This window comes from Typopeltis vanoorti, chromosome 26, assembly GCF_054136105.1.
Source record: "Typopeltis vanoorti isolate ZY-2024b chromosome 26, IOZ_Tvanoo_1.0, whole genome shotgun sequence".
Lineage (NCBI taxonomy): Eukaryota > Metazoa > Arthropoda > Arachnida > Uropygi > Thelyphonidae > Typopeltis > Typopeltis vanoorti.
Genome location: NC_143574.1, coordinates 1,071,795 through 1,084,474, shown reverse-complemented (window position 1 = coordinate 1,084,474; position 12,680 = coordinate 1,071,795). Strand labels below are relative to the sequence as shown.

Genomic DNA, 12,680 nt, shown 5'->3' with positions numbered 1-12,680 from the left:
ATCTGCTATCTGATTGTGTTGTACTCGCAAGTATGTAGTTTCAACCAATAATGAATACAGTTTAGCTTATTAAGGCTTCAGATTGCCAGCCTATCCTTGTTTGTTCAGTAATTAAGTGAATGCCTAATAATGAGATACACCACAGAGAAGTGTTAGATGGTGTTAGAAGTCCAGTCAGTTCTCTAGATTCCATACAGGTTAAGTAAAGTTCACCTCTTTCAAGAAATCTTTTTCTGTTTTAATTGACAAAGAACAGCAAGCCAAGGGAATGGGGCAAATAGCTTACTGTGTAAGCTCTACTTTTGTTATCATCAATTTCTTGATATACACTCACAATGGAGGGGGGGGATATTGTTTCCATGCTGGGAATTGAACCCAGCCACCTATGTGAGAAGCAGGAATCCTAACCACTTTTGTTAGTTTTTCAAAAAATTAAAAAAATCTTAAATTTAAAAACTGAAAGATAACATACTTATGCATTTATATTCAAAAACTGGCTATTGTTAACAGGGAAAGACATATGTATATGATGTCTGAAATTTTTATAAAGTACAAAAAAAATTTTTTTTTATTTATATGAGAATCATTCAAGGCTGAAAACTATCTTGTCTTTATTCTAAAAACTAATCGTTAAAAATCCAAGGGAGGAAACACTGCAATATCTCATACAGAAAAAAACTAAAAATCCAAAGTTAACTTCCTTTTCTAAAATAAATAAAATTTGCGTTTTCTTTAAATAATACAAAATAATTAATATATTTGTCATTAAATTTTAACTTTTTAAAATGTTACTTAAAGAAAGAAAATATTGTAAGAAAGAATTTAAAATTAATTTAATATGTAAAAACTCACCTCAAATGTTCCACAGAACAAGATGTAAACACACTGTAACAGAATAAAGAAATTAAATATTTTACTCTAGAAAAATTTACTTAAATCAAAACAGAGCAATCAACGTTAATTTTTTCAATTACTATAAACAAGAATTGCATTTTTAAAATCCAAATAATTAGAGATATCAGTCGCCTACTGTGGCTGTAGCCATGGCTTTCTTCACTATATCTCTCGGATGCTGCTTGTAACTGTTAGAACTGGTTTCAATTCTATAGTCTGTGAATGAACCACAGAACAACTCGCATGCAAATATCTGGCTATCTCCGCCTGACTCTGGTGAGTCTAGTCTTACAATGACTCTGCACCTGAATTCATCAGTTAAATTATGTCTTGCAGCCATATCTAAGAATTCTGCTTTCACAAAATCTCTTGTTCTTACACTCCAGACACAACATAAAAACCCACTTCAAAACACCAACTTTTATGCCATGCTCATTTCCATGACAGCACTCTCATTTATATACGATAACCAAACTCAGCATCGCTTGTTACATATCCCCCCCACCTCCCAATTTATTGCGATTTATCTCTCTGTTACTTAATTTATGGAAACTAGTGTATGTTGCGAATGATTCATAAAAACTAACATTACCCAAATCAGATTTGTCATCTAAAAAAAAGAATAATTTTCAGGACAGTCATCCAAGTTTGCTAAATTATGCAAAGTATCTCTAATTTTAAATCACTTAAGTCTAGAGAATAATAAGGCTTGGCAAACAGTGCATGATATGAAAAGTTTCCCGTTTGAAATTAAAGTGGGAATGTATATTCTCACTTGAATAATGGATGATTAAGAGATGTTTAGATACAGCGTGTTTTGCATGCAGAAGGTTCAAGTACAAAAATAACGAAGAATACCTATTCTCTTCTAACTTGTGACAATTTAAAATAAATATCTCTTTGCTTTATCAAATTAGAAACACCAACAGAATTTTTGATGTCAAGAATAAATTTAAAGTAAAAAATATAGAAGTTTATTGTATAATATATACATGCAGCACTTTGTCATACAACAGGTGCCGGTATGCATTCTTTGTCTACCAGGAAAAGTTGAAAATTTAAACAATATGTTATCCGTGTGTCAAGTGACACTGTTGATAAATGTGCCAGTACAGCATGATGTTCCAAAAAGACACTGTATATGTGTAATATGTATTTAGAACACATATCCAAAATACTTAAAATCTAAATATAAATGTTACATTATAAATCAGTATACTTACTTGGTACCTAAGCTGTAGGCTTTTCTGTGACCAGGAACAAATTTGGCACAACCATATCCTGGCATAGATTTTGAACAGCGAGGTCCAGTATATCCAAACATAGGTAGTGAATCTCTCGAATAACCAGAAAATCTTTTACCTGGGGAAAGACTTTCCCTAGATTGTGTGAGGTTGGAATGTGTACTAGGAGGCTCTAATTTTAAGGACAATCTGTGAAAAATGTAAAAACAAAATGAATAAACTACACAATAAATATGAAGAAAGTCTACAGTAAAATAAGTATGCTGAAGAAATGATGCCTAATAGAGCTTTAATTTGATTACAGAACTAAGAATTTTTGTTCAGAAGGGTTAAAATGTGCATTTTTAACAAATGATATAGATAAATTATAGGTTGTTAATGCAAGAAGCATATGTAGGACAGCTGACAAGGAAAAACTGCACCATGCTGCTAAAGTCAATAAAATTAATTTTAAGAATATATCTAAGAACATTAAAAATGATTGCATGTTCTGAATGTATAGGCTGTAGACACCAGACAAGACAAAACAATAAAGATTCACAAGAATTCCATTTTTGAACATTCAATATTATGTATCAGGCAAGTTCAATTTTGCAATAATACAATACTGGGCTTGCCTCATACTCTAGATCATCTTGAACTGACTGAATGGCAGCATTTTCTCTCAACTCAGGAAGATCTTACACTGTCCAATAAGACTGAAGAGATAGGGCTGCTCTTACTGATATAGACCATTTAGTAAAACAAATTACCAACATGTGTATCACATTTTTGTTGTAAACTGCCATCCAGGATAATTCAAAAGAGGAAGAGAGAATTTCTGGTGCAATTTATATACAAAGTGCCTTAAATTGGTAGTAACTGAGTAGCAGAGAAGCATATTATGAAGGCAGCTTCTTGGTATATTGGTATATAACATATAGTTCCTCCCACTCAACCTTGACCAACCATTCCTTTTTGCTATAGAACCTGTTATCAAAAAAGTTCTAATGAATGAGTATCAATAGTTTAACCATGCTAGCTGTGTATAATAAATTTAGTTTAATCCTTTATCCAAGTGTGAGCAAACAAAGTTTGCACCTGAAAGTATCTTCAGGAATGGGGTAAGGTGGTACAACACCAGGGCAACTCCTTGCAAAGGTGGAGCAAGCTACCAACACTCCTGTCTCAGTATCTCCTATAACACAAAACACATCTCCTTGCAGATATGTCTAATGTTATGCATTAAGGGAAGGGCCACTACCCAGACTAGTTTTAACCTTTATTGAGGTCTCTTCAGTGGGAGCCAGGCCCAAGTTGAGATACCAGGCAGAAGCATTAGCAGGTCATCTCTACCTATAGGAGTTGCCAAATGGTGTGCCACCCTTTTTTAATAAATTACTCTGGATTTAGAGAAAGATGTTGAAAGTTTATTTTTCACTTGGTTAGAGTATAATAAAAGATGTGTTTTGTATTATAGGAGATACTGAGACAGGAGTGTTGGTAGCTTGCTCCACCTTTGCAACGAGTTGCCCTGGTATTATACCACCTTACCCCAGTCCTGAAGATACTTTCAGGTGCAAACTTTGTTTGCTCACACTTGGATAAAGGATTAAACTAAATTTATTATACTCTAACCAAGTGAAAAATAAACTTTCAACATGCTAGCTGTGTGTAAGGAAATAATGTGCATAACATGCATGTCTAGTTTTAGAAAGATAAGTCCTATCACCAGAATAGCAATAACCATCCATAATTTCTTAAAAATTTAAATATCATTTGAAAATCAAATAAATATGAAACTTGTATTCCTTGATGATGACTAATGCTTGTAACATTATTACATGAATCAGCCATGCGAACATCATTGTATAACAGAGGGGATGGAAAGATGCAAGCCTGAATTGTTAGACATTAGTGAAGTAAGCAGGAATAGCATTAAGAAAAGAAACTGTCCCAATAGAAATGTTTCTTTATTTATGGATGTTGAATATAGCAGATATGCATTGCTATGGAATTGAAATCATAAGCAAACGGTTAGTAGAACACTGACAGGATGGGACCAGGTGACTGAATGAATGGAACAGTTTCAGGAGGATAATAACAGTATATCTTAAAAAGTAAATTTCAGTGCACTGCTCCACTAAAGTGCATCTTTTGGGAGACAAAAATGTTTTAAGGCTTACTCAGCAAGACTGATAATGATACATGGCAAAGATAATATACTTGTTATCGGTGACTTTAATGCTGAATTTAGTATTAATGGGAGACAGAGAATATCATGATTAAGCATGGTGTGAGAGAAAGAAATGTAAATAATGAATCAGTAACAGAATTCTGAGATAAATATAATTTGGTAAGAGCCTCCATAGCTCATTAGGGATTGATGATGCCCTTCAGTCAGAAAGACTTGGATTCAAACCCTATCTAAGATGCAGAGAACCTTCAAGAGGCTTTAAATGGGCAAATCAGTGAGAAGAACAATTTATCAACATGCACACAATGCAGATAGAATTAACTGGCCTATCACGAGAAGTATGTTTCTAATATACCAAGTTACTTGGCCATGAATAGGCCATTAAACCTAACATGAATGAGAACATAAGTCTAAAGTAAGTGCTAATACTTGATCAGAACACTAATAATCAGATCTATGCAATTGCATATTCATAAAAATAAATAGAGAAAAATAGTTAATTTATATACTGACAAATTAAAAAATTGTGAAGTACAATAACAAATTTAAAATAAAATATCAAAATATAAATTATCTATCAGCAGAAACCAGCTTAAAAGTAAAAATTAAAGCAGAAATTAAGTATACAAGAAATATCTATTGAGAAGTAATGTTAAAGATAATGTTATCAATAGCAAAGTAAAAATAACTGCTATGAAAGATAAATGTCAACAGGTTGAAAAACTGATGTTGAGGGCAGAGTAATTTTCTGTTACACACAATAGTATAACAGAAAATTTTATTCACAAATTATTTTATTTACCTTTTTTAATCAAATCCCTTTATAAATGGATTCTCTGTCATGATAATTTGTTTATTTATTGCACCATCCACAATACTTCAACAGTAAACTAGATATTTATTTATCTGTAACAAATCTTTTTGTATTTATACCTATTCTTTTCCTTAGCCATGCCAGTAATGTGCATATGGTCAGGGCTGGTTTTAGACTGTTAGACACACCTGCATGCTAGAGATAATTGGCCGCCCTTGAGGGTAAGGCTACACTAGCGTTTTTTTTTTTCGAACATGTACAGCAGTGAATAGAACATATGCAAGAAATGGCGATAGCCACGTTGACGGAAAAAATTTGTACAGAACATCACCATTCTTGTGCATATGTTCTATTCATTGCTGTACATGTTCGAAAAAAAAAAAAAAAAAAAAAAAAAAAAAAAAAAAAAAAACCTTTTCATTTTTCGTCTCTTTTTTCTTTTTTTCAGATTCAAAATACCATTACTGTTCTTGTCATATGCATTTCAAATGCCCTACTAAGTTGAAAATTAAGCAATAAACAATTAAGAAACCATCAAATTTCCTTATGACAGACTAAATATAACGTGAAACTGAAGTGTTTGTTCATCATTAATGATCTCCTTTGCCAGTCATACAGAGGAAGAGGGAGGAGAAGTGCGATGCTGTCAAGAAAGTAGGCAACTTCTATCTTGTTTGATTATGTCTGAGAAAACTATTATGCAAAAAAAAAAAAAAGTTACTATTTTTTTTAAATACAACCGACAACTTTAGTATTTTTGTAACTTAACAAGAATAAAACATTAATTATCCTAAATTAATGCTAAATTAATCCTAGACTGACATGAATAAAATAAAATATAATGCATGCACTTTATTACAATTGATGCATTTAAAACAATTACTTTATTAATAAATAATATTTAATATACTTATGTTTCTTTCTAGATCAAAATGGCAATGAAAATAACTTGTATAAGTTACTAATTACCCACATTATCAAGAATGTTGAAACATTCTTGATAACATGGGATTAAACCTAGTTAATCAGGCAGCCATGTATGATATATCCTGAATTTATTGTGATAGTATGTTCCACCAGACAGTTTTCTATATAGAAATATTGGACATTCTCAGTGTTCAAGCTTGAAATCTGGGATTACTTAGTTCTGCTAACAAGGTCCAGTTAATTTTATGTAGTTATGGTTATTTATAATTAGTTATAAAATAATGTAATTTGTTACAAACTTGTTATAAAGTAACTTATAGTATAACATGTGTACCAAAGCTACAAGCTATTTTATATGCACCTGAGAGTTAATTTCAATTTTATCTTTGTGAGATTTGAAACAAGAAGGCAACTTCTTTTTAGAGACATGCATTGTTCAATGTTGAATCTTGCGATTCCAAAAGATATACTGCTAATGAAAGGAATCATGCTGTGCTATGGAATTGATGATAGTTTTCAATGGCACCCGTTCATTTTTCACTGCCTGTATAAAGTTACTGCTGTAGCCATTTAGATTTGTTTTCTATGGAAATGAGTTATTTTAACTGAGGCTGTCATCTTTAATAATTCTCTCTCTAGTAATGTTTTCAATATATGATATAACCTTGAATAAGATAATGTGAGTAGCATATAAAGATACTGAAAAAAAAAAAAAAAAAAAATTACAGAATAAACTACTGTTTCAGGCAGACATTATTTTCTTAAATTCCAACTTTCGTATAAGAATCATTTTCAGGAGCACATAGATGTACATACCAAACAGGTAATGATATACTATACAGGATGGCCTAGAAGAAATAGGGCAGTTGGTGGAACAATGGTCGCTACAATGTCATTTTATTTTATATTTGATTATTATTTTCATTATTAACTGATTTTTATTTTACGTTATTAAGTGATAAACAATTTTGTGATAAATTATTTTGATTTCAGAATCCTCAATAGTGGAAAATTTGAACCACTGATGTCCAAATTTTTCTGCTTAAATATGGATTCTCTAACTGCTGTATTAATTCTGGAACATCCTATTATTTTTGCAGCCTCTCATGAACAAGTGTAGTATATAAAAAAAGAGTCACCATCCACTGAAATAAACTTCCAGAAGCAAATAAATTCAATGAAGTTTCAGACTTCCTTGACTTATCTTAGTACTTTTATTGTTAAAGGGTATATGAGACCTACGGAATTTTACCTCAGAATCTCTTTTTGCTATGAAGTCAATGTTGTCTAAGCTATTCTTTTCTTACAATGGAATTAATGATATATCACTAATACTATTCACTGGTATTACAAGCTGGCCTAGTTGGCTGAGTGGTTAATATATCTGCTATCCAACCAACAGGCTGTGGGTTTGAATCCTACTGTAGGCATGGATGTTTGCAATTTTATTTAAGTGGCCTCACACTACCTGGTGTGAGGCCACTGCCCTACCTATTGGAGAACTGAAGTGGCTTGAGAAAGTCAATGTTTGGTCTCCAGAGTAGGATTTATGTATTATGTTACAAAAAAAAAATATATATATATATATATATAAAATTAATAAAATATAGAAAAAATCCATAGCCCATCAGGATACTAATGTACCACAGGTTTACAACCGTTTGTGGATGGGAATAAAAGGGTGCAGAAAAGATTACTAAACACTCCCTAAAATGTAACATTTTTTCTATCTCTGCATACGTAGCCTAGTTCAAGCTGATGGCTGGTCCACTGTAGTCATAGACAGAAACCAACACAAATATAACTACAGTCAAAACAGAAGTTACTAACATTCACAGTATTTGAGGGTCAGTGTTTTGTTACACAAGAATCATCAGGTGCATATCAGACTTAGAAATTGAGTGGATGGAAATCTTCACACTCTGAAAATAAAATTTTCACATATAATAAATAAGAAATTGAATAAGTTAAATAATTGGCTTAACCACCTGAGAGACATAATGATTTTTATCTTTCATGATCTGTTACTTCTGCATACAATTTCTGAGAAGTCCATCTGCTGAAAATCAGTAATCAACACCTCTTAATAATTCGCACCGATTCGCAAACAAATGTAATTATTAATATTTGAACAGCCCTATTCACGGAATAAGATAGTTGTGATGACCAACTACAGAACTAAAATAAAATCATCAGAATGCGAGCAACATGCAGTTTAGTTTTTTTGGAAACAAGAATTTACTGGCCTGGTTGGCTGAGTGGTTAGTAGTGTTGCTAACCAACAGGTCATAGGCTTACATTTCGTGAGTGGAAATCACATTAAAAAAACTATATGAAAATAACAAAATTAAGAAGAACTTACTTATAATTATCTTCTTCCACAAACTTTTGTAATTCTTCAATGTATCTTACAGATTTCAGATAATTTTGAACGTGCGGAAAATATGGAAGATGATCTAGAAGACAAACACAGAAATTCTGATATGAGGTAGATTAAAAATAATATCAATTCAATAGTTAACTATATATATATATACCCACACACACTTAAGCAAGGAAATAACCAAATGTTTTTTTTTATTAAAAAAAGGTGTAGTTTATTCAGCAACTCAAGCTAATGTTTCTTTTAGATGATATCAAACTATTCAAGAACATGATCAACTGCACTGAAAACAATGTTTATTACCATGACAGGTAAAAAGAAATTGTTATAAAACATGCACAAATTATAAAAATAACGTAGGTTCATTCAGAAATTATGTGATGTTTTGGAAGAAAAGATGTAAATGTTTTGCAATGTCAGATCAAATGTCCATTATACAGAATGACTCAAAAGAATGTTAAGTCAATGTCAACAGAGGATAAAAAAAAAAGGGTACATTTCATAATAGCATGTGGATATAACAACACCATTCTTCACCACAAATGAATCTATTGCCAGTTTTTGGGATGTTTTGCATTTTCTCTAATGTATTAGGCCCAAACGACTTATCTCCACCACAACCACCAGACAACTTGGTTTCACATAAACGTGACATTCTCTGATAAGTAGATTACCCTTATCTGTTCAGACTGTTATGTCAGTTATCTGCATGCATTGTCAGACCAATATGTTTTGCAAGATGAAAAATCGGAGTATGCAAGAGGAAAACTGCTATCTCCATATGAGAATGGCTAACTCTGTTATCTGAAAAGATATTAAGAAGGTATTTGCAACCTAATTTACAGCATTGAACTCAAGTCTTTCTTTTCAACCAAAGGAAAGAAAGATGCAATACAGAAAATTTTATTCCTTGTTTGCACATTAAAATGGAATATAGATGACAAATTTTAATGGTGTGCATGTCAGATTGGTCAAGCGTATACCATATTCACTCTTTAACCAAATGCATATATAGCAATGTCTTTAGGTGGTAGAAGAATTTCAATGCTAGATCACCATCCAGATTACTGGGAATCTTAAATGACTTATGCTTGAAAAAATTCCTCCATTTCATTTTTTGTAGAACCTTCTGTGGGAACATAAGTACAAAAAAAAAAAAGTCTCATTGTCCATTTCCCCATTCTGCTAAATATTTGTCACATTACTTTATATTGCCTGCCATTGAAGCAGACTGTCCCCATATTTAGTGTTGAATACTATAGATACTCCCTCTTTTCTCTGGCTGTTTTTGCCTGAATATAACATTTTGTATTCATTGCTTAGAAAGATCTCATCTGTTTTTGCCTTCTTTGTTTCGGTCACACCTATTATGTCGATCTGGTACTTATCCAATTGTTCTGCTAGTTCTATTTCTTTTCCATTGATGTTTCTTACATTGATAGTACCATCTTGAAATCTGCTGATGTTGAGTTCAAATGTGTTTCAGTAGTTGACTTTGCACCATTTGTTCTGGTTCCCTAGCAAAAACTATGGGGACCTTTGTTTAACTGGGCAATGTCCCAGCCTGCATAAAATTCTGTTGTGTTGTTTATTTTACATTATGGTTTAATCCAATAAGCATACAATTTGGTTGGCTAAATCCCAAATTGTCAGTCCAGCTTAGTTCATTCAGTATCCAGGTAGATACTTAACAGCTTGCACCAGAAGGTGAGGAATGGACATTTAAGTCAGAAGACCTGGTAAGTTCTCTACATTCCTTAAAAGGCTATGTAGAGGTCTCCTCCCAGTTTTACAGTTTTGACCCTAAAGCACTCCTCTCTATCAGTTTTCCATGACTACAGTCAAACTACATTTGGCTGTAGTCATGAAACATTTTCATGACTACAGCCAAATGTGGACATAAATTTATTGCTAGCATACTAATAAATTATATTACACAAAAAATATATTATAAATTTCCTAAGGATGTAGTTAAGGAATTAATGTAAGTGCTTACAGAAAACTATGCAGAGAGACATTTCAGTATGGAATATGTCCACCCCCAAACTGCAATGCAGCTCTCACAAAGACATTGTACCATGCTTAACATGAAGCGATTCAGGACAACAAACAAACAAACCAGCCTTGATTATTTTTTGGAGGGGAATTTAGAGAAGCAATGCATCTCCCTATTGCATCCCAAATGTGTTCTATGAGCTTGAGATGTTGGGAACGTGCTGCCCACTCAATTCGATTAATATCCACGGTCTCCAAAAGTATCTCCACTATCATGTACAATGTGGTGTGACATTGTTCATCATCAAATTCCTGACATGTACCCTCAAGGGGTGTACAGGATATGATAATACTACATGAAAAATTTACATCATTACTAACTCCTATCTACAATTTTCTTCCAAATCAGTCTGTTACTTGTCAAGACTCCAACATTATCAGATCTTATAATTCTATCGCCCTGGCACTTTGTACCGTATCAATCCACCTATATCTTGGTCTTCCTCTGGGTCGTTTTGCTGCCAACCTGGCAGAGAACACTTGTTTTGCTAATCTTTCTTCTCCCATTCTGTTTAAGTGACCAGACCACCTAAGATTAGCTCTGCTAATGCATTCCTGGATGCTGACAATGTCAAGTTCTTTCCTAATATCCTCGTTTTTAATATGATATTGCCATTGAAGCCATCTGGTCACGCCTATAATCTTTCTCAGGACTCTCATATCTGCGGTCTCTAGTCTTTGGTCAAGTGTTATACTTCTGACCCAGCACTCAGATCCATAAGTTAAAACTGGTTTGAACACTGTCTTGTATACAGCTAATTTAGTGTTCCGACTAAATTTCTCTCTTATTCCATATGAATTTATTCAATTGACTTCCTACCATACCAGCTTTGTTGATTCTGTTGTCTATTTCCATATTTAATTTACCACCTTCACTAAAAATCATGCCTAAGTAGCTGAAATGTTTTACTTGTTCCACAGGTTCTCTGTTCACAACACAGTTGACATTTTCAACGATTCTATCTATTTTCAGTGTCTTTGTCTTTTTATTGCTGACCTTCAAGCCATATACAACAGTTATTCAATTAAGTCAGGGAATCTTGCAAACTTGTAGCAGATTTATTTAGAAGTATAACATCGTCCGCATAAAGCAAAAAGCTGACATTAACATCTCCATGATATCATGTTTAATACCACTTTCCTTCATAATATGATCCATATAGATAATGAATAACAGAGGGGATAATGTACACCCATGTCTCACACCAGATTTAACATTAAACCATCTTCCTGTACTTCCTTCAATTCTAACTGCTGACTTGCAACTCAAATAAAGACTAAGTATTGTTTGATATAATGCCCCATTGACATCATATAACTGTAGCGTATTGAATAGCTTCTCTCTTGACACCTTGTCATATACATTTTCCAGATCGACAAAACTTAATTTGTTATATTCCTATGCTTTCTCAACTATTTGTTGTAAAGTGAAGATCTGATCCTGACAGCCTCTATTTGGCTTGAATTGAGCTTGTTCTTCCACAATTCTTCTCAACCATTTCTCAAGTATACTGGCATAAATCTTGCCAGGAACACTCAGTAGGGAAATACCTCTGCAATTCTCACATTCAGTTTTATTTCCCTTTTTATATATGGGTACTATTAGAGCTCTACTCCAATCATCAGGAATTCATCCCTCTGTCCAGGCCTTCTGAACTATGCAGTGCAGCCACTGTAAGATTTTTATACCACTATACTTCAGCATTTCTGGTCGAATATCATCTACTCCTGCTGCCTTTCCACATTTTAAGCCTTTCATGGCTTTTTCTACTTCAAGTATGGATATGCATTCCTGTTGAGTGTTTTTTTACCACTGTGCTATCACTGTTTGTTTGATTTAGCAATTTTTCTAATTACTCCATACTTCAAAGATATCTTTTTCTCCCGTTTTCATGTCACCTTTGTCATCTCTAACTCCTGTTACAGCACTCTTTCCTCCATTTCTAAGCCACTTTAACTTCCTGTGTCCACCATGGAGTTCTGATCATTCCATCCTTGCGCACAACCTCACCACATACCTCTCTGGCTGAAACAATCAGGGTTTTCTTCAAGGCTTGGTTCCTGTTTTCAAACTCTTTCATTTTTTCTTCAATAATCTTTGTGTATTTTTGTCTACAGTTCACATCTGAGAGCTGCTCAACTTTTATTTGCTTTAATACTTTCTTACATGTTATTCTTTTCAATATG

At 33.1% G+C, this 12,680-nt stretch overlaps 1 protein-coding gene across 2 annotated transcripts in view; it reads right to left on the bottom strand.

The window, feature by feature from the left end:
* Nucleotides 1-12,680, bottom strand: part of RalGPS (Ral GEF with PH domain and SH3 binding motif) — a 181,229-nt gene that overhangs the window by 42,294 nt on the left and 126,255 nt on the right. For both annotated transcript variants that reach the window (XM_090415068.1, XM_090415067.1), the window contains exons 9-11: nt 8,418-8,511; nt 2,118-2,327; nt 853-885 (exon numbers count right to left, since the gene is read on the bottom strand). In XM_090415068.1, coding sequence (XP_090271194.1) covers nt 853-885; nt 2,118-2,327; nt 8,418-8,511 — 337 coding nt within the window. The remainder of the gene's footprint in view (nt 1-852; nt 886-2,117; nt 2,328-8,417; nt 8,512-12,680) is intronic.